Raw genomic sequence first — 20,681 nt, forward strand, 5'->3', positions numbered from 1 at the left:
TTTCTTCTCATAAACGTCACCAAACCCCTTCCCTTTCACTATTCGGTGCATATTCCCCCATGCATGGCCACCTTAGCCTTCGTACCCATGCAATCCTCCATGCTCGCCAACCTATTTTTCTCTCCAAACTTAGGTGGTGTTTGTTTTTTTACTTAATTCTAAATAGAACCTTAATGTTTAATAGTGTTAAATATTAGGTTGTTTGTTTTTGTAGTATTTTATTTATATTAAGTATTAAAAAGTAAAAAAAATCAATATGTTATTTTTTCTATTTAGAAAAAGCTACATATTTTGGTTTTTTCTATTTAGTGAAAAGTTTATAATAAGTTATGAAAAAGTAGAAAAACAAACAACCTAAATTCTAAAACTAAATTGTTTTCGGTAAAAAGCCAAAAGAACAAACACCACCTTAGGTTTTTGTGTATTGAACGTCTCCTTTTGGGCTACCATAGGCTATAGTGTAGAATGAGTTTTCGTGGAGATGTTTTATCGGGTCTCATCGAAGTGCAAGAGAATGGTTTCTGGGTTATTTATTCTACATGTGCTGAGGCTTGAGGGACCATGCTGATGGTTTGAGCTTGATGAAGATGGAGCCCAAGGCTTCTTTTAATGAAAGGACATGGGCTTGATGGAGATGGAGCCCAAGGCTTCTTTTAATGAATGGACATGGGTTTGGTAGAGATGGAGCCCGGAGCTATTTCTTTTAATGTTGGTCATGGGCTTGGGCTTATGGACTTGGGTTTATGATATCATCATTATTAATTATTATTATTACTATTCTCATTAACTATTATTATTATTATTATTATTAACTATTATCATTATTATTATTATTACTATTATTATTATTATTACCATAGTCATTATTATTATTAATTCAATTTTCCAAATCTTATTATTCTTATTCTTATTATCATTATTATTATTAATTCAATTTTCCAAATCTTATTATTGTTATTATTATTATTACTATTATTATTAATTCAATTTTCCAAATCTTATTATTCTTCTTATTATTATTATTATTAATTCAACTTTCAAAACCTATATTCTCGCAGTTTAATTTCTCAAAGTTCATTTCTTATCATTACTAATATTATTAATTCAACTTTCAAATTCTATATTCTCGTAGTCCGATTTCTCAAAGTTCATTTCTTATCATTACTATTATTATTAATTCAACTTTCAAAATCTATATTCTCGCAGTTTAATTTCTCAAAGTTCATTTCTTATCATTACTATTATTATTAATTCAACTTTCAAAATCTATATTCTTGTAGTCCGATTTCTCAAAGTTCATTTCTTATAATTACTATTATTACGCATTCAACTTTCAAAATCCATATTCTCGCAGATCAATTTCCTAAAGTTCATTTCTCATCTTCTTTGACAAATTTCAATTTAATTACTGAAACTCTAATATTTTAAATTTAACAACTCCAATTTTCAAATAAACTCCAAGAATCCAGTCTTCACTCGAATAGTCTTAATCCCATTTTGGTTCTTAAATAATCTTCTGATTTTCTTGATTTTACATAAGCAATAATGAATTCTTCATAATTGTAAAACACTGAATTTGTAAGACTAATTCATGAACAATGATTGGGGCTTTGGTGGGGGTCCTATGTTTGATCCTTTTCGATTGTCAACTGTTGTACTTAATGTATTTTACTTGATTTTCGCTTTGCGCTCCGATATGTATGAGCTATATTACATATCTATTATTCACTAATTCTGTTTCATGATAGCGCATTCGTGACTGGAGGTCCTGGTACGCGCTCATTTTTGTTTTAATCATTCTGTATGCATATTCTGATTTCTATATGTGCATGATCACTCTGTGTATTCATTGATTTATGCATCAATTGTCATATCAGCTTCATTTTATTAGTAGAGACCTGACTTTAGGGATTTAGAGGGGTGCTATGGTTTTTACCGTACCTTCCCGATAAGTAATCTGACATCTGAACCCAATCCGGTGTTTCACAGACCACCTTTTTCAAAATAAGGAGTCACACTTAAGGTTTTTCTTTCTTATTTTGTTTACCTTTAAGAATAAAATAAAAATAAGTTGCGACTCCAAGTCATTTTTCAAACAATGAATAAAATCAATTTTTCAAATAAAAATTGAGTTCGCCATCGAATGGGAAACACATGAGCCAAAATGCGAGGTCCACATATATGTTATTTTAAAAAAAAATGAATTTGCTTAATAAATCCAATATTTTTTTATCCAAATTACAAATTAAGTTCTCTAAACTCATAAAAAAAAATAGATTGGTTTGAATCAAAATGATGATTTAATTAATATTTTTTTATTTTATTAATCCAATAGTCAATAAAGAAAAATCCCTCATTTAAAGCTCCATTCCTATAAGACACAGAAAGAGAGAGAAAAGGACGGAAAAATCCGAAGGGCATAGAGGCGCGTCTCAGCAGTCAGCCCTAAACCCTCGTCCTAAAACCCTTTCGTATCAAAGTCTAAAAGACAGCTCTATAGATTCAAACATCCTTCGCAACTATGGCTCGTTTCCGGAATGTAAGCCACTTATCTCATGCTCAATTTCAATTCATCCTGTTTGGTTGCTGAGAAAGCGTAGGAAAGTAGAGAAGAGAATATAAGTTTTTGTTTGTTTTGTTTTTGGAAACAATGAAAGCCCAAATCGTCCAAATCAATGTTAGGGTAGTGGATTGAAGCCTTCTCGTTTTTTTTTTTCCCTTATTTTTTTCTTATCTATTTATTTATTTTTTTTAAATTTGATTTCTTCTGTGCTTTTCTTAGCGTTTAGCCCTTTCTTTATGTGGTTGTTTGGATTTGGTTAATATATGTGCTTTATGTACTTGTGAATTGAATTAGAATAAGAAGAAGGGATTTGTTAAGCCGGTAGGGAAGAAGCAGCCGGGTGTTGATCATGTCACCGGAGAGAAGATTCCTCACAGCATTGTTTTTTCAAGGGGGAAGTTACCGGGTTCTCTTAAGCAACTGCAGATGGACTTAAGAAAGTTAATGCTTCCCTATACTGCCGTCAATCTCAAGGTAAGCTCTGGAGCTCTTTTTACCTTTTTCTCAAAGTCACTGCCTAACGAATACACTGATGTTGGGATATATTGATAAGATAAAAGCTTGAACTTGTTCAACACAGCTTTTCATGTAAATGAAGATGGGAACTTATGTTATTGTCTGGAGTGGTGGCAATCATTCTATTTCCATCAGAGCAAAAGGCCGATCGTATAATGAAGTTCTGCATAAGTTGAATTTTGATGGAAGATAGTTTTGTTTAGGATGACCTGTTTAGTTTGTAAAACCTGTTATTTTGTGAAGATAATGTGAATATAAACTAAGTTCATGGGAAATTTTTAGGGTTAAGTTAAATCAATGTTGAAAGAGCGGACCTCAATTCAGAAAAGGCTAATTGTGTGATACTTCTGTGATGATGGATTTCAGTTCCAGCAATATAAATGAAATAGGGTGTTTCTGTTTAATCTTAAGTCCCTAATATATGTTATATCATATTTTGTATTAACTAACTTCCTGCTTGTTTGTGCTTTATGCTTATGGTTGCAGGAGAAGAGGCGAAATAATCTCAAAGACTTCTTGAATATTGCAGGGCCTTTGGGAGTAACACATTTTCTAATGTTATCAAAAACTGAAACTGCACCGTACCTGAAGGTTGCCAGGACTCCTCAAGGCCCAACACTGACATTCAAAATACATGAGTACTCATTGGCTGTTGATGTTGCACAATCTCAATTGCGTCCTAGATGTCCTCAAGATCTTTTCAAGAATTCTCCTTTGGTAACTTTCCATAAACACATACACAAGGGCATCTTTAAGTGTCCATTGTATACATCTTATGTACTTTGGGGCATTTTGATGTTGTTTCCTTTTATAATATTCTCTTGCTTTACCCATAAAAAAAATGCACAAGGGCATCCACAAGCATAAAAATAAATGCATAGATACATTCTCCTCATTGTCAAAATCAATTTTTATCTTGATTTATCATCCTCTTGAGTCTGTGAATGAATAGAATTATGGAAGATTTTCTTGGAAAAAATAAAGTGCTTCCATATGTTTGTAGATGCTTATTGTAGTTTCCATATGGAATATCAGGACATGGCTTCTAAAGTAGGGTTTGGGATCCACCGTCTAAGAGACTATATATTAAGACCTCATAACTAAGAAGATAATCGTGATCAGTTGACCAGAATCATCCAAACCAGATGTTTCTTTGTACTTCTTCATTATGTTGTTTCTTTCATTTGATAGATGCAGTTGGTCCAGTAACTGACATAAGAGGGTAGCATTGGTACTTTGTTACAGAACTTATAGGTGCAACCCTTGAATGGTGGATCCTGTCCCACTCCATGTCTACTTTACACCCTTAATTCTAGTTTCTATATTATTAGTTGATTTTTGAACTTCCTTAAAAGAGAAAAACAATTATCTATATTCTTCATGATATGGGTTTGCCTCTAAATTGTTTTCCATGGATAATGTGTACTGTTTGAGCAACAGATTCATGAGATTCTATATTCTTTGTTATCTATGACATCTTGTTAAAATTGTATATTCTCTTGTTATTTCTGAAATATTTTGAATAAATTTCTGGCAGATTGTCCTTTCTGGTTTTGGGAGTGGAGAGCAACATCTAAAGCTCACAACTGTTATGTTTCAGAACATTTTTCCAGCCATTGACGTTAACACTGTGAGTGCTTAGGCAATATCAATCAAATTCTGGCACCAGCTGGAATACCTTTTCCCTGTCTTAATGTTATCTTGATGCAAATTTTGCAGGTGAAGCTTTCTTCCTGCCAAAGAATTGTGTTGCTTAATTACAATAAAGACACAAAGCTTATTGATTTTCGGCATTATTCCATTAGATTACAACCTGTTGGTGTCTCCAAGAGAGTTAGAAAATTTGTGCAGAACCATCAAGTTCCTGATCTAAAGAATCTGCAGGATGTCAGTGACTTTATTACAAAGTAAGGAATCCTTTTTTATTGATTTTTTTTTTCAGGACAAAAAAAGGTGAATTCATCTGTGGCATAAAGAGAATGCAAATTTGTACAGTTAACATGTTGTGTATAAGAATATATGCATTTAAGATTTTATCTTACTGACTTTTGCTACTTTGAATACTGTGGGCAGAGCACTGATTAGTTGAATGATTCAAGTGTTCCTGTGGTCTACATGCTGTCATTTTATCAGTTCAAATAACAACTGTTATTGGATTATATATTAGAAAAACTTAAGAAAGTGTAGCTAAAGAGTTGCTATAACCTGCATTTATGTTTGTATTTGAAATAATGAATCAATAGAACTGAAAACGTCCATCATGAACTTTCTCTGGTTATTTATAGTATCAGTACTGTTGTGTTCTAATTAGGAACAAGAAGTAAAAAGTTGGGGGAAGGGCAGCAGTAAGTGGCTAAGAAAAAGAATTATCCATACTAACTGGATACTGAATCTTGGATTTCTGTGTTAACTAATTACACGATGAGATGCTTTCATATTATTTCAGAAAATTTTCAAGGCATGATTTCTTAAACTATCCTGAACATTTGCTTCTAAACAAGGGTCACTTAAGTAAAAAGGAAGAGAAAAAAAGCAAATGCACGTCACCAACACCCCATGCAGATGATCATTTCTCTTTTTTTAGAACTTAGTGGATGTACTAATATCCATCAATTAACTGTGTTTTCCCCCTTTTTCGGTTGTGTCTCTGAAGGGCTGGCTATGGATCAGAAAGTGAAGTAGACGATGAAGCAGCAACAGTTACTCTTGCTTCTGATCTTGGTAGGATTAACAAGGCTTCTTCAAAAAGTGCTGTGAAGCTTCAAGAGATTGGACCTAGGATGACACTTCAGCTCATCAAAATTGAGGAAGGATTGTGTTCTGGTGGAGTTATCTTCAATGCATATGGTATTTTCATCTTACACAACATTTTATTATCCTTCATAATCTATTCTTTCTGATCTTCATTTTTTCCCCTGCTACAATCATATATCAGATTAGTCTCAGTAGTATTTTCTTCTCCTTCACAACCCTCATTGCTTTTCCCTCTCCATTTTTTTCCTTTCCAGGAAATGAAGCTGAGAAGAAAAAGGAAGTAAAAGAGGAAGAAGATAAAATAAATGAGGAAAATGCTGAGGAAGATTAGTTCCCAATGCCACTTTTATGATGATGCAAGAACTAGGCTTCTGTCAGTATTCCAAGACGAATCGCCTTCGGACATGGGGTTGTTCTTTCTTCCCCTTCTATTCTTCTTACTCTTCCTACATCCCAATCCCAATTTTGTTTTTGTTTTGTGTCAGATAATCAAATTTAAATTTGGCTTCAGAGAAAGTGTTGTTGAGCTTGAGCTGTTAATTATTTATGATTAGTGGAAACGGGTTCACTTGCAAATGTGCAAAGAAATGGATTAGAATTGTTCGTATTTATACGTGTTATTCAGCAGCCAATTGTTTGTTTTCAAAGCTATTGCCAGATGAGCATAAATTCAAGACAACAAACATATGCAAATAAGTTAATATTCCGTCCCGTTTCCTGACCTGACTATCTGTATCCTTCTGAGTTGATCGCGAATTGGAGCCACATTCGATTATGGGTGTTGTGATCAAGATATTTCCATGGTTCTTGAGCTTTATCATTTGGGAATGGAACAAAGGCTTAACAAAGGCACACAGGAGGGTGGACTTGAGCCTATGTGATTGTCCACGCCATAACCTATTATTTTTCATAACAAGAAAGATAGAAGTTCTAGTAACCCTGTAATTTCTTCCCCACATTTTACAGGTACACTAGAGCAATTAAAAAGCCCTTTCAAACAGTTAGAAAGTAGTATAGCATCACGATGAGCTAATGATCATTTTAACAAAGATTTAGGTGATATTTGGTCCCGAAGGAAAAGCAAAAGTGAAGAAAAATATAAAATAAATTTAAAATTAATAATTTATTTTTTAATACTTTACTTTTTTTTTTTATTAAATAAAGCTGAAATAATTTTAAAATACATAAAATTTTAAATATATTTGATTTTTTATAGTAAAATTAAATAGGAGAAAATAGGGGTCTCCAACGGGCGGGCCGGGCCTATGGGCCCGTTGACTGGTCAACGGGCCGGGCCGGGCCATGCAAAAATGGTAGGCCCGCGGCCCGATGGGTGGGCCGGGCCGGGTCGGCGGGCTTTTTTATTAAAACCAAAATGAAACCAAGGGAAAGGAGAGGAGGGATTCAAACCCCTCCCCTCATGCTTAAATCTTGAGGCTTTAACCAACTAAGCTATATTATTTTTATGTTTATTAATTGAGTTAGTTATATGTATATAAAAATAAAGTATATTATTTTTTAAAAAAAAATTAAAGGCTCCAACGGTCACATGACCGTTGGAGTCTAGCTCCATCCCATTATTCCCATATGACCGTTGGAGCTAAGCCTCCAACAATCACATGGTCAATTTTTTTTTTTTTTTTTTAACCTTTCTATAAATACATCTTCTGCAAAACAAGCATTGGTGGCTCCAAGAGTTCAAATTTGCTAGGAATTTCTGCATCGATTCTCTAATTGAGTAACATACTTCACCCCTACTACTTTATTTTTTTGTTATATTTTTTTTTATATTTATTACTTTATTATTTTTGGCATAATATTTTATCAATAATTATAATATGACAAGTGCTTCTTCGTCTAGTTCATGTGATGAAATATCATCAAACAAAAAATTTACTTCAAATATATGAAATTTTTTTGATAGAATAGAAATAATTTTAGAAAATAATAAAAAAGAAATAAAAGCAAAATGTAAAATTTGTAATAAATTTATTACTGGTGGCTCAAATGCAAGTCATTTAAAAAGACATCGTGAAAATTGTAAAACTAAAAATAATGTAGATATTAGAAATTATATGCAATTAGGTAAAAATGAAAGTGAAAATTTAAAAACATTTTCTTATGATGAATCTAACTGTCGTGAAGAAATGATTGATTATATAATAAGAGCAGAACAACCTTTCAACATGATGAAAACTCATGATTTTGTAGGAACAATTCAACGAGGTATTAATCCTCAATTTAAAGGTTGGTCTGGAAATACAGTTAAAAGAGATATTATGAAAAAATTTTATACACAAAAAGAAATTAAAAAATTTTTTTTCGCAAATTTTGAAGGAAATATTTGTTTAACATCTGATATTTAGACATCTTTAACTCACACTGGTTTTTTATGTATAACTGCTCACTACATTGATAATGAATGGAAATTAAATAAAAGAATAATTTCATTTAAATTAATAAATGCTCCACATAGCGGTAAAAATATAGCATCTTTTATAAATGATGAAATTATAGATTTAGGCATTCGTGATAAAATATTGACAATAACATTAGAAAATGCTGCTAATAATGATGCAGCAATACATAGACTAAAACTATATTGACAAGTAAAAGAAGATCATGCTAAAATATTTCATGTGCGTTGTTGTGCACATATTTTAAATTTAATTGTAAAGGATGGATTAAAAAATGTTGATAGTACATTGGAAAAAATTAGAGGCATTGCATATAGTATTAATAGTTCTCAAGCAAAACATGAATTATTTTTTCATTGTTGCAAAATGTTAAATATGAAAAGAAAAAATATAAATTTGGATATGGCCATTAGATGGAATTCCACATATAAACTTTTACAAAATATTACAAAATATAGAAAAGTAGTCGAATTATATGAAATACAATTAATTAACAATGATTGTGAAGCAGATATTTATGCATTAAATGATTATGATTGGCATATTGCGGATTTTTAAGAGATCTTTTTGAAATTTTTGATACTTCAACAAACATTTTTTGTGGTGTATATTATCCAACTTCAAATCGAGTTATTACGCAAATAACTAATATTTTTCTTGTATTTCAAAAATATTTAAGTTTTGAAATATTTAATGATACAATATTTGCAATGATAGAAAAATTTAGAAAATATTGGGGAGAAATACCTTTAATTTTTTATATTGCTTTAATTGTGGACCCTAGATTGAAATTTGAAGCTTTGGATGAATGGTTAAAAGTTATTTATTTTAATGACCAAATAAAAATTGAAGAAATTAAAAATGAAATAAATTCATTATTATATAATTTATATAACTATTATAAAGAAAAATATGGTAATGATATTAATACTATTAAATTACCACCTACATCTACAAACTCCTCATCTTTTTATAAAGGAGCTCTAGAAATGTTGAAAAGTCGAAAAAAGACAACAAATAGTTCTCCAAATAATACATCTGATTTAGATAAATATCTTAATACTGATACAATTTTATTTGAAGATCAAGAAGATTTTGATATTTTAATATGGTGGAAATCACATCAACACAAATATCCTGTGCTTTCTATAATTGCTCGTGATGTACTAACAATTCCTGTGAGTACAGTTGCATCAGAAGCTGCTTTTAGTGCGGGTGTAAGAGTAGTTAGTAAAAAACGATGCAACTTAGCGCCAGATGTTATTGAAGCAGGGATATGTGTGAAAGATTGGGAAATAGCAGATAAAAAGATGTACGATTCCATTCGAGAAACAGAGATGCTTGCGATATGGAATCTTTAAAATTATCAAGATCTTCATGGATGCATGATAGTTCGCCATCATCGCTAGAAAATAATGACTAAATGTATATTATATTTTTATTTTTATTTTTTGTGGTTGAAAAATACAGATGATTGACAAATAAATAGGTGCCAACCTAGTTGGGATGTATTTATTTTGTAGTGATGTAAACTTTTCCCACATTTTCAAATGTAATTATACATTCAATGAATAAAATTTTGAAATGAATATTTTTTTAAATAATTTTTATTTTTGTAGTTTTTTTTTAAGGGGCGGGCCTACGGGCAGGCTGGGCTCGGGCCGGGCGGGCTTGGGCCAGGCTTTAGCCGGTCGGGCCGGGCCGGGCCTAAAGCGGGCCGCGGGCTTTTTGGAGACCCTTAGGAGAAAACCATCTTCCTTTGTATTATTTTCTTGTCTTTTCTCAGTACTCTCGGTTACCAGGCATAGCCTTAGAAAGCAACTGAAAAAGAATCAAAGACAGCATTCTGCGGATTTGGCCCCTGGCATTCATGAGGTACTATAACATGGGGACTTCAAACATTCTTGGCTTTGAGCAGGAAAATGGGATTTACAAGGGAGAAGCAGTGATTATCAAGAAAAAGTTATTCCATAAAACACGTGATATGACAAGATTGAAGTTTAACCTATAAGGCAAAATCCTTATAGTCATGGCTAGGCAAGGATACATAACAACAAATGATAGCTACTTCGTAGGTTTTCGGCAGCCAAATGGAACAGCCATTAAAACTAAAAAATAAAAAGTAAAGTTACTTGAACAAAAATGAAAAGATTGATTAGACCTGAAGAAAGGGGCAAAAAAATCCCTGACAAGTTCTTAATAGAAACATCACAAGATCAATTATCTAATATAAGAACTGAGATGATTCAGCACCTTTTGTATTCCCATCTGCACTCATTCTCCAGAGCTTTTAAGAATATCTTCAGAAGGTATCTCAAGAGTTCCTCCTGCATGGTCTTTACTCGGCTTCACTTCTGCAGCAACCAGCAGCAATATGAAACATTAGAGGACGTTCTTATAGAGCCACTTCCAAGCACAAAAATTGAGACATTTTTCTAGTACTACTGAATACTTGCAACCAAGAAGAAATACAAAACTGAGCTGAAAGAATTGCATAAAAGCAACTATTCAATATCCTCATCTAGCTGAGAAAGATGCAGCTTCCTATATAGAATTCATATCCCTTTTCCTTTTCCTTTTCCTTTTTTTGGATTTTGTAGGAGTGTATGGTAATGACCCGCTCCCTTATAGATATTGTCCGTCTAAGTTCAATGGGACCTCATGACTTTAAAATGCAGCTACATGGTTAAGAGGAGTCCAATACACATACAGTGTCAAAAACTTCTTCCCCTAACCGATGTGGAATATCACAATTACTTCATATAAACACAACATCCTTAATTGAATCACACAGGATTGCGGAACCAGTTAGACAAGCAAATAATCCTTGTAGAGCAAACAAAGTGCCACACCAGATAAAAGATTGGTTCTAGTACCACTTGTAACAATTTTGTTCGCTCTTGATTGAATACCCATGTTCTTTTTATATGGTACGCAGTTTTAGTATAGCACATGGTTGATGGTTCTAACTTCTGAATTGCATACACAAGGGTACCAAAAGCATGGCTGCTACCATAATATCAAGTCCCATCAAGCCAGATCATTTTTACAATCATACTATCATCTCTAGAGTTGTACTGGAAACCCATTAACTGAGATTAATTACCAAAAAATGACTGATCATATGATGGCACCAAATGCAAATGCTCATGCACATATTCTCAATACTTGAAACATTTTATTTCATCCAAAGAATTGAGCTTGATTCAGAATGTGACATTAGGCGAAAGGAAAAGAACCCTATACTAGGACCTGAGAAAACATGCACATATCTCAAAACTTTAATACACAACCCACCTAAAATATTCACATTTCTGTCAGGCCCTGAGATCGCTACTGGATTAGAGACGACTAGACTACAAAACCCCTTATACGGAGGGCAATGACATGTACTCAGGTACCAAGCTTCCCTAGACCCGATAAAGCACTGAGCCAATGCATTCCAAACCTACTCTAAATAAGAGATTATCACTCAAACAACATTTGATTATAGAGAAATCATCTTTAAGCCTTATGGATTCAAGTTCACTGAAAAAAAATCAAATTCAATCCCCCCCCAAAAAAACAGAAATAAAAAACGCAACCACACGGAAAGAGGGGAGTTGAAATTGAGAAGGCAGAAGAGAGGCAATACAACAAACAAATAGTGGGCGTTCAAGTGGAGTTAATAGGAAGATACCGTAACCGCCACGGGAGTTGAGTTTGGCTTGAACGATCATGTTGGATATGAAATGGGAAGCTTCGCGAGCAGACTCGAGAAGACCCTGAATTTCGGATTGGGAGGTGACGTTTCGGTTGTCCTCGAAATGCTTTCGGATCTCAACAGCCGAAGCCTTCAGCATAACCGTGTCGCCAGCGAACGATTTCCGCGTCGCTCTCAGCAGCGTTCTGTATGCGCTCAGTGCTTCTCCTCCCATCTCTCTCTCTCTCTCCCCTCAGTCCCTGCCTTCGCATTCGATTTGTTAATTGTTTGTTTATAAATTATAATGCAAAATGCTAAGTTACCCTACAAGTACCCACGCCATACAAGATTTGGACCGTTAATATAATTTTTTTAGTGTTTGATTTTAATATAAAAATATATATGAAGGAGAAAATTAAAATTATTTCAAAACTTGTTTTCTTTTAAAATATTTAATCCTTATATAAAAAATAAAGTAAATAAAATAAATTTGAAATAATATCTATTTCTATTTTTTTTTTACTTTAATTCTTTTACTTATAGATTTTAAACTTAATTTTATAATCTTCTCAATTTTTTCATATGTCACATTTTGAATGACACGTCACGTGTTCGATGCACACGACTCATAACTTATTAAGTTCAATTTTTGATGAACTAAGGAATAGTAATATTGATGGTCAATTTAATGGTAATCTAATCAATTAATTTTATTTTTTTTAATATCTGTAATGTGATTAATAGATAATATTATATTTATTGATTTGTTGAAGAACCCAAATAAAGTTGTCATTAAATTCACCCGTCCTAATAAAATATAAATAATATAATTGCAATTTGTTAATTAAATATAACAAGTTTAAGTTAAATTATATTTAAATTATTTATTTAAAACTTATTATTTAATTTTTTTACTTTAAATATTAAAGTTATTTGATAAAATTAATTTAAAAATTATTTTAAATCATTGACATATTTATCCTCATAAATAAATTATAATTAGGGTAAAAAAAATCAAGTAGCAATGAAACTCGTAAAGTAATAAAAAAGATCATAAAAGTAATTAGTACAAATTGAATAACAAAATAAAATAAAAATGTGGACTTAATAATAAATAATTATTTTTATTTATTATTTAAAATTATTTTTGACTTTAAGACGTATCATTAAATTATTAAGTTGATTTACCAAATACCCACAAACATATTCTCACGTTATTTTAATGCACTAAAATTTAGAAAAACACCTTAAAAGGAGAACATATCATTTACAAAAATAAATTTTGGGACCAAAATAGGGACAAGAGGTACAAGGTGGAGCCTATTTAATTCAACAATAATTTCATATGTTTAAGATATGATATAACTTACAATTTAGTATTTTATATTAAATAATATGATATTTATTTAGTATGAACAGTAGTAAAATTTTTATTACTCATATTATTGAGAAAAAAACTAGAAATAAATTATCAACTAATTACCAATAAAATATATTTTATTAATACTCAATATTTGTCCTTGAGTGCATATTAAATAAACAAGCATTCTGAATGGGAATTAAGATTGGAGATTGTTTTCCCAGGAGCCATTCAGGAATTGTTATATCTTTAGCAAACACATTTATACAATTGTCAACAAGGTGTGAATATATCCATCACAAACCAAACAAAATGTTTGGGGGAAGCAAACAGAGTCTCTTTCTTACATTTTCACAGCATTTTCTGGCAATCGCATGTTCAAAATAACCTTTCTTGGATTAAATAGACATGATATTTGAAACCAAATGGCTGCTCTGAAACATCTACACATATGGCAAAATAAGTAAGAATTCCAGTACCGGATTCACCTTGCCAATGAACACCTACCGAGTGATAACAGCAAAGTAAGTTATGCTTCAAATTTGCCAGCAGTTTGGTTATCTGAGCGCATCAATCATTCTATAATCGTGCTTCTTACGCCGGCATCTGTGATGGGCTTTTTGCTCTGAGAATGTGTTCTCCCCAACCATCTCCATATTTGTATCGTTATCTGCTTGATGCAAAGACAAGAATCAGCATATCGCCTGAATTTCATGAACCAAAATACACGGTTGCATAGATAAACAATCAAGCAATGAAAGGGGTTATGATGTGTTCCTGTTGTTCATTTAGCTCATTGGTCCTTTTGATGTTGGTTATAGGATTTATGTAACAAGGACATGAACAAAGTGTTGGTGTCCAATAAAGATGAAGTCCCTAAAATGAAAAATCAGCCATAATGACAATGAAGACAGAAGCAGTGCCGGTTTATTGAGAAACAAAGATCTTGGACATTTATTAATGTCATAATGCCAAAACCACAGTTCAACTACTTGCCCTTCTATTCCTCTTAATGTTCTTTAATTTACTACTGATGTCATAATGCCAAACCTCCTCTACACTATTGCATTCCTTTTCATTATCCCAAAGAAAATATTCTCTCTTACAACCTCCCTTACTCAACCTATCTCCGATTTTATTTTATGTCCTTACTAATTACTGCTAAATCTTTTTTTCCCAATAACACCCTGTTAAACCCAATCTCTGTTATTTAAACTTCATGCAAAAGACACCAACTTTCTAACCTTCGTCATTTCTGCCACACCACCACCAGTTGTTACATGATAATATTCCATGCCAAGAAAATGTAGTTGTCCTGATCACTAGTAATAATAAAAAAGCCAGAGTTGCCTTCTTACATAGTACATCATCAATCAAAATTCTGAAATCTTAATCTAGATAGACCCAAGGGAATTATTTACAAACTCTGTCAAAGCAACTCCAAAAAAAATGACTATAAATATCCAACACCATAAATGTACCCTATCAGGCTATCATAAGTAGCCGTTCTGATGCATGATAAGAAAGAGATGATTAAGAGACTTGCTCTGGTCATCTGCATAGTACTTTTTTTTTTTTTTTTTTTGATAGATAAACCCACAAAAATATATTAGATAAAGGGTGCTTGAAAGGCGACCCGAAGCATACACGGAGTATACAAGAGTCACTTAAAAACAAGAAAACAAAGAGACGAGCACTCACCAACCCTCAACAAGTACCCAACCAGTCCACAAAGTTAATCAAAGATAAGGGACCTACAACTATAGAAGACTTAGCCTAGGAAAAGAGGTTACAAACAAAGAATTTCTTCGTTCTTTGAATCAACAAGACCTCATTATCAAAAGCTATCCTGTTTCTTTCCTTCCAAACCGTCCAAAATAAGCAAAGGGGAGTTGCCCGCCAAATCTTTCTATGCTTTTTGTCCTTAAAGGAAACACACCAACCTAAAAGAGTGTCACTAACGGCAGACGGGAGAACCCAATTAACACCAAACAAATAAAACACGAGATCCCACAAAACCTTCGCCTTGGAACAATGAAGAAGAATGTGATTTATCATCTCCTCTTCAGCACAACACAAGGAACATCTGTTAGCTAAAATCCAACCCCTCCTCTTGAGTTGATTTTGAGTAAGAACCCTCCCCCATGAGGCTTCCCAAACAAAAAAACCCACCTTTGTAGGAACATCCGGGCTCCAAATGATTCTCCATGGAAACGGGACTGCACAGCAATGATCAAGAGAATTATAAAGAGACTTTACCGTGAAAATCTCATTCTTCGTCCCTTTCCACACCATCCTATCCTCCACATTAGCATTCAGCCTCTTTCCTTGAATGGTCGAAAGGAATCTCTCCATCTCCTCCACCTCCCAATCATTGAAAGGTCTAGAAAAACGGGGAGTCCACCCTCCCTCTTCCCTCATTGAATCCCAACAGTCCGTTACCCACGCTTCTTTAGAAACCGCTAATGCAAACAAGGAGGGAAAGGCCTCGCAAAGGGAATTACTCCCGCACCAAATATCCTTCCAAAACCTCACCCTTTTGCCATCCCCCACAGAGAAGGAAACATTATTGAGCAACAACGAACCTTCCTTACTGATTTCCTTCCAAAACCCCACCCCATAGCCCTCCCTTACCCCACGATAACTCCACTCTCCTCCTTCTCCCCCAAACTTCCTACTTAATTATAAGCTTCCAATAGGAATCTCTTTCAACCGCAAAACGCCAACTCCATTTGCACAAAGGACCCTATTGAGAGTAGAAAGATTTCTAATCCCCAATCCACCCTTCTTTTTATGAGAACAAACAATAGCCCACTTTACAAGATGGGGCCTCTTCTCTAACGCTCTCCCTCCCCAAAGAAAGTCTCTTTGAATTTTCTCAAGTCTTAATTTAACCATTCTTGGCATTCGCATTAAGGACATGAGGTAGGTTGGCATACTCGCCAAAGTGCTCTGAATGAGAGTGATTCTTCCTCCCTTAGAAATGAACTGCCTCTTCCACACGGCAAGTCTCTTCCGCATCCTTTTTTCCACTCCGTCCCACACCACCACCGACTTATGCGGAGCACCCAAAGGGAGCCCCAAATAAGTGGAGGGGAGAGATCCCACTTTGCAGCTAGGCTCAACAGCCAATAACTCAGCATTCTCTACTCTACCCATCGGCAAAATTTCACTTTTATTCAAATTAATACACAGACCAGAAGTGGTTTCAAACCACAGTAACAACCAACTTAAAAAAGCCAATTACTCTTGGGAATCCTCGCAAAAGACCAACGTATCATCAGCAAACAGCATGTGCGAAACTTGGATCCCACTGCCATCCCTTCCCCTTATCATGCAGCCTATTAGAAAACCCCCTCTTACTGCTCTGTTAATGAGGCTACTTAAAGCCTCCATTCCTAAGACAAAAAGGTAAGGGGAGAGGGGGTCTCCTTGCCTTAACCCCCTAGTACTTCAGACTCGTAACTAACACACCCACCAAATTTTTTGGCTTTGCTTTGCATCCTTCCATAACTCAGCCAAGATGGTCAATGTCAGCATGATCTTAAATCTCTCTCCATATCTCAAAACATCTACCAAGTAAAGACAGATATTTTCCAAGATTTTTTATCCAAAATCTCCCTTTTTGCAGCAAAAGTTTGCTATTTTTTAAAATTGAAATTGATATTTGACCAATATCATCATGTTTTCAGAACCTTAATATGATGGTCAAAATAGATGTCTCATTCCTTTGTTCTCACATAGCAAGCAGTTGGGGTGGAGGTTCCTTGTCTGACTCCATGTACCAAAAGAACACAAAAATTACTGATCAAAAAAATATTTTATTCTTCAGTGTCAAGTTGTTAATAAGTAAGAGTATGGTCCAACCTTGTAACCCACTCCTCTTAGCTACCCTAGGGAATAAGTACTAGCTATATAGAGCAAAATAACAAATCGGGACAAGTGTTTCTGGAGTTGGATAACTTAAGTTTATTTGAACAGAATTTTAAGTTTGATTTAAATAAGAAATGGCCAATAAAACATGTGAATTGCATATTTCCTTTGCTTGACTTAGTTTTGGTTCATGAAGAATAATGACATATCCAATCAAGAAAGAACTCGTTTTAAAAGCTCAGGTTTCAGGCAGATATACTTCACATAAAGATTTATATTGACATGAAGGATCTATACAACCAGATTACCAATCCATTCAGCAGGAAAACTAATATCATATCTCAATTTCGAGGAATGTAGAATAATAACTTCCCATTCCTGCCATAGTGAAATGGATATTCTTCAAATGGACCTTCATTTTAGGTTTTCAATCAAGATATTGCTATAGGCTTTCCAAGTTAAAGTCTCTCACTTTTAAGCATAGGTGTGTATTGCACATGAAAAGTAACAAGGTATTTGGAGATTTAAGGCACCTAGAAACATATCATCAACCAAATAAATCAGAAAATACCAATTTCTGAAGCATCTGAAGCTTTCAGTGAGTTCAAGACCAGCAAGAGAATTAATCAGTACCCCATCTAGCTCCAGAAACTGGCATAACTGATGACTACCACAATTTTGGAAGCCCATGGACAATTGGAAAGCATTTGAATGTTTACCTTTTCAAAATTATTAAGAGCCCATTTGGAGGTAATTTTGAGAGGCGCTAAAAGGGCTTCCTAATGCTTGGAAGTGCTTTTTAACAAAAATCAGGTTCTTGGTAAATTGTTTAAAATCACTTTTAAAAATTTAGAGAATCATTTAAAGAAAAAAAAAGAAAAGAAAAAAGAAGCTTTTTTATTATATACTACATGACCAAAAATACAATCAAAACACTTTTTCTAGTTTATATCCAAACACAAAAGCAATTCTCTTTAAAAGCATTTCTAATGAAAGGGCTACTAACAAAACCACTACAAATAAAAACAATTTAACAAGAATTACTCTCAAACAGACTCTAACCATCAAAGTGTTTCATCTGCTGCATTTTCCACTTTCATGTTTTACAATTACAACCCAATGTCGTTCTTTGGTTGATTCATTTTTCCCAGAAGACATGAAACTGAGAATACCGATAAATTCTTTCAAACTCCATTCTGTAACTAAATAAATTAAATAGGCACAATAAAATGCATTCATCACTAGCTGCAATGCAAATAAAAACATTTAATCATGCATGCAATCAAACTGTGCCGATGCATTCTAAAACTGCTTAAAACAAGTTATGAAATCCACAATGCTGCAGGTATTGCTAATATATCTCACTTTCTAAGAACCTAAATAATCAAATGTCTCCAATATCGTGTGCGGCTGTATGGGCATGCCTCATAGAGGATCTGTAGCTTCCTATTGGAAAGAATTCACTTTTGGAAATGAATTAAGATTTCACTGACCCAATCCAAAAGCAAAATAGATGAATGCCATAAGATAGAACTATACTTTTAGGTCAATCCAATACTGCAAAACCACCCACAGACCAAGTACTAACTGAAGAACTCAAAAAAATAATGAAATTTAAAAGGAATAAATTAGATCATAGCTTATAAACCCATCAAATTTTTAACTAATCTATCAAATTCAATTTAACAAACATTCAAAGCAATTCCAGGAAATGTACCTCCAAGTTGTTCGCCCCAAAACAACAACCGGGCATCGTCCTCTTCCTCATCAAGCTCATCTCCATACCCGAATTCTGCATCGCCCCGATACCCAGGTTCGCTTCCGTATCCTGATTCATTCCCCTGAGTTTCAAAAATACCAATGTGCCCAAACCCAGAACCCAAATTCTCCTTCTCGCCACTCCCTCCATCCCTATCTTTCCTCGAATTCTTCGCCTCGCTCACATCCGATGACCAATTCGAATCTCCATTCACAAACAGCTCCCCACTCGAATCTGTCCCGGCGGCCACCGGAAAATCGGAGCAAGTCGCGTACGCCGCCGACGCCCCCACCGAGCAGCACCGGCGAGTCCCGCTGCGGTCACTACTCCTCCCAGAAACCGACCGCGACCCACGGCGGCGGCGCTTCCGGGCGATCCATCGAACATTCCCCCGATTGCACGGCGCCGAGGACGCGGGCTTGTCGTCTTCCAGCAAGCTCAGCTTCGAAATGTCAAGGGCGTCGATCGGAAACGACGTCTTTCTATCGGATAAGCAAGGTCTCTTGCTGTGAACGCCATTGCTGGAGGTGGTAATGGAGTAGGGTTTCGAATTATGGGAATCAGGCTCTAAGGTTTTGGGAGTGGTGGGGAGCTGAAAGGGTCTCCAACTGTGCAACTGAAAGGTACAAGATTCTATGGAGGTCTTAGGGGACATGGGGTTTAGAGCGTGGGGAGTATATGTGCAATTTTGCCGGAGAATCAAGGGTTTAAGGTTTGGATCATTGCAGAGAATTGGAGAAGAAACGTACCGTATCCGAGAAAGAGCTGTAATCTTTTCCTGAAAGCTGAGGACCAATACAATTGACCTCTGTCCTCACTCGCGAGAGAGTATATAATTCACCTACTTGCTCTCAAAATATCTAAATATTTCGAATATATTTATGTGTTTAAAAATTTTAATTTAACCTTCCCATATGAATATAAATTAATTTGAAATAATTAAGGTATACCATATTAATACGCCATAATCCTTTTATTTATTTTTAAATGAAATATAAATTATATTTTTAATTTTATTTTAAATTTTTATAAATATTATGTAATTAAACAAAAATTTACTTAAAAAGAAAAATATGAATTTCTTAAAAAGGTAAATAGACCATATTAGGAATTATGAGCTACATGTCCCAAGATTAGAATTCTATTGCAACGTTGTGGGAGAATAATATTATAATAAAAATTCAAATTTATATATTTATTTTTATAAAAAAAATAAAATTGTATAACATATCAAATATGTTGATATTTTAGTGTAATGTTACATTTTGTTATAAAATAAGAAAAAGTATTTTAAAAAAAAAAATAATTTAAAAATTAAATGGTTCGCCTTATCTCATTTAATTTTTTTTATTTATTGGTTGATCTTAAAATTGATTTAAATAAAGAGGCTTGATTGTATTTGGGATGACTCGCTTGAATCTATCGTATTATCATCTCTAATTTGTCAAGAAAATTAGAAAATGTGGTTTTGCACATATACAAAAGCTAGTGTTTTTTTTTTTTTTTTTTTTTTTTTTTTTAAATATAAAAATGAAAATACACTTAAATGGTGGACTAGTTTGTATAATAATTTAAAAGGAAAATTTGTGGTACCAATTTGGTATGTTGTCAAGTTTGGGATTGTAGGATCACTTTGAACATTTATAGTGCGTTTGATAATAATTATAGGAAACGTTTTTAGTATTTTTAACATTTGAAATTTTTTATTTTTAAGTATTAGAAAGGGTAAAAACGCTTCCTACAAATCATTGTCAACC

The 20,681-nt window shown here is 33.7% G+C and overlaps 3 protein-coding genes across 3 annotated transcripts; 1 reads left to right on the plus strand and 2 right to left on the minus strand.

The window, feature by feature from the left end:
* The first annotated feature begins 2,397 nt into the window (after window positions 1–2,397).
* On the plus strand, window positions 2,398–6,444 carry LOC117917447 (peter Pan-like protein). Its single transcript, XM_034833735.1, has 7 exons — window positions 2,398–2,539; window positions 2,858–3,037; window positions 3,566–3,796; window positions 4,617–4,709; window positions 4,799–4,986; window positions 5,733–5,926; window positions 6,088–6,444. The coding sequence occupies exons 1-7, from the start codon at window positions 2,522–2,524 to the stop codon at window positions 6,162–6,164; spliced, it is 981 nt and encodes a 326-aa protein (XP_034689626.1). The 5' UTR covers window positions 2,398–2,521; the 3' UTR covers window positions 6,165–6,444.
* Window positions 6,445–10,199: 3,755 nt separating this feature from the next.
* Window positions 10,200–12,207, minus strand: LOC117917831 (mitochondrial zinc maintenance protein 1, mitochondrial). The gene is made up of 2 exons (XM_034834250.1): window positions 11,930–12,207; window positions 10,200–10,604 (listed from the first exon to the last, which is right to left on the minus strand). Exons 1-2 carry the CDS (start codon window positions 12,165–12,167, stop codon window positions 10,525–10,527), a joined length of 318 nt encoding a protein of 105 aa, XP_034690141.1. The 5' UTR covers window positions 12,168–12,207; the 3' UTR covers window positions 10,200–10,524.
* Window positions 12,208–13,497: 1,290 nt separating this feature from the next.
* Window positions 13,498–19,734, minus strand: LOC117919217. The gene is made up of 2 exons (XM_034836351.1): window positions 18,883–19,734; window positions 13,498–13,962 (listed from the first exon to the last, which is right to left on the minus strand). Exons 1-2 carry the CDS (start codon window positions 19,577–19,579, stop codon window positions 13,850–13,852), a joined length of 810 nt encoding a protein of 269 aa, XP_034692242.1. The 5' UTR covers window positions 19,580–19,734; the 3' UTR covers window positions 13,498–13,849.
* Window positions 19,735–20,681: the final 947 nt, after the last annotated feature.

Source organism: Vitis riparia, chromosome 7 (genome assembly GCF_004353265.1).
Source record: "Vitis riparia cultivar Riparia Gloire de Montpellier isolate 1030 chromosome 7, EGFV_Vit.rip_1.0, whole genome shotgun sequence".
NCBI classification, from domain to species: domain Eukaryota; kingdom Viridiplantae; phylum Streptophyta; class Magnoliopsida; order Vitales; family Vitaceae; genus Vitis; species Vitis riparia.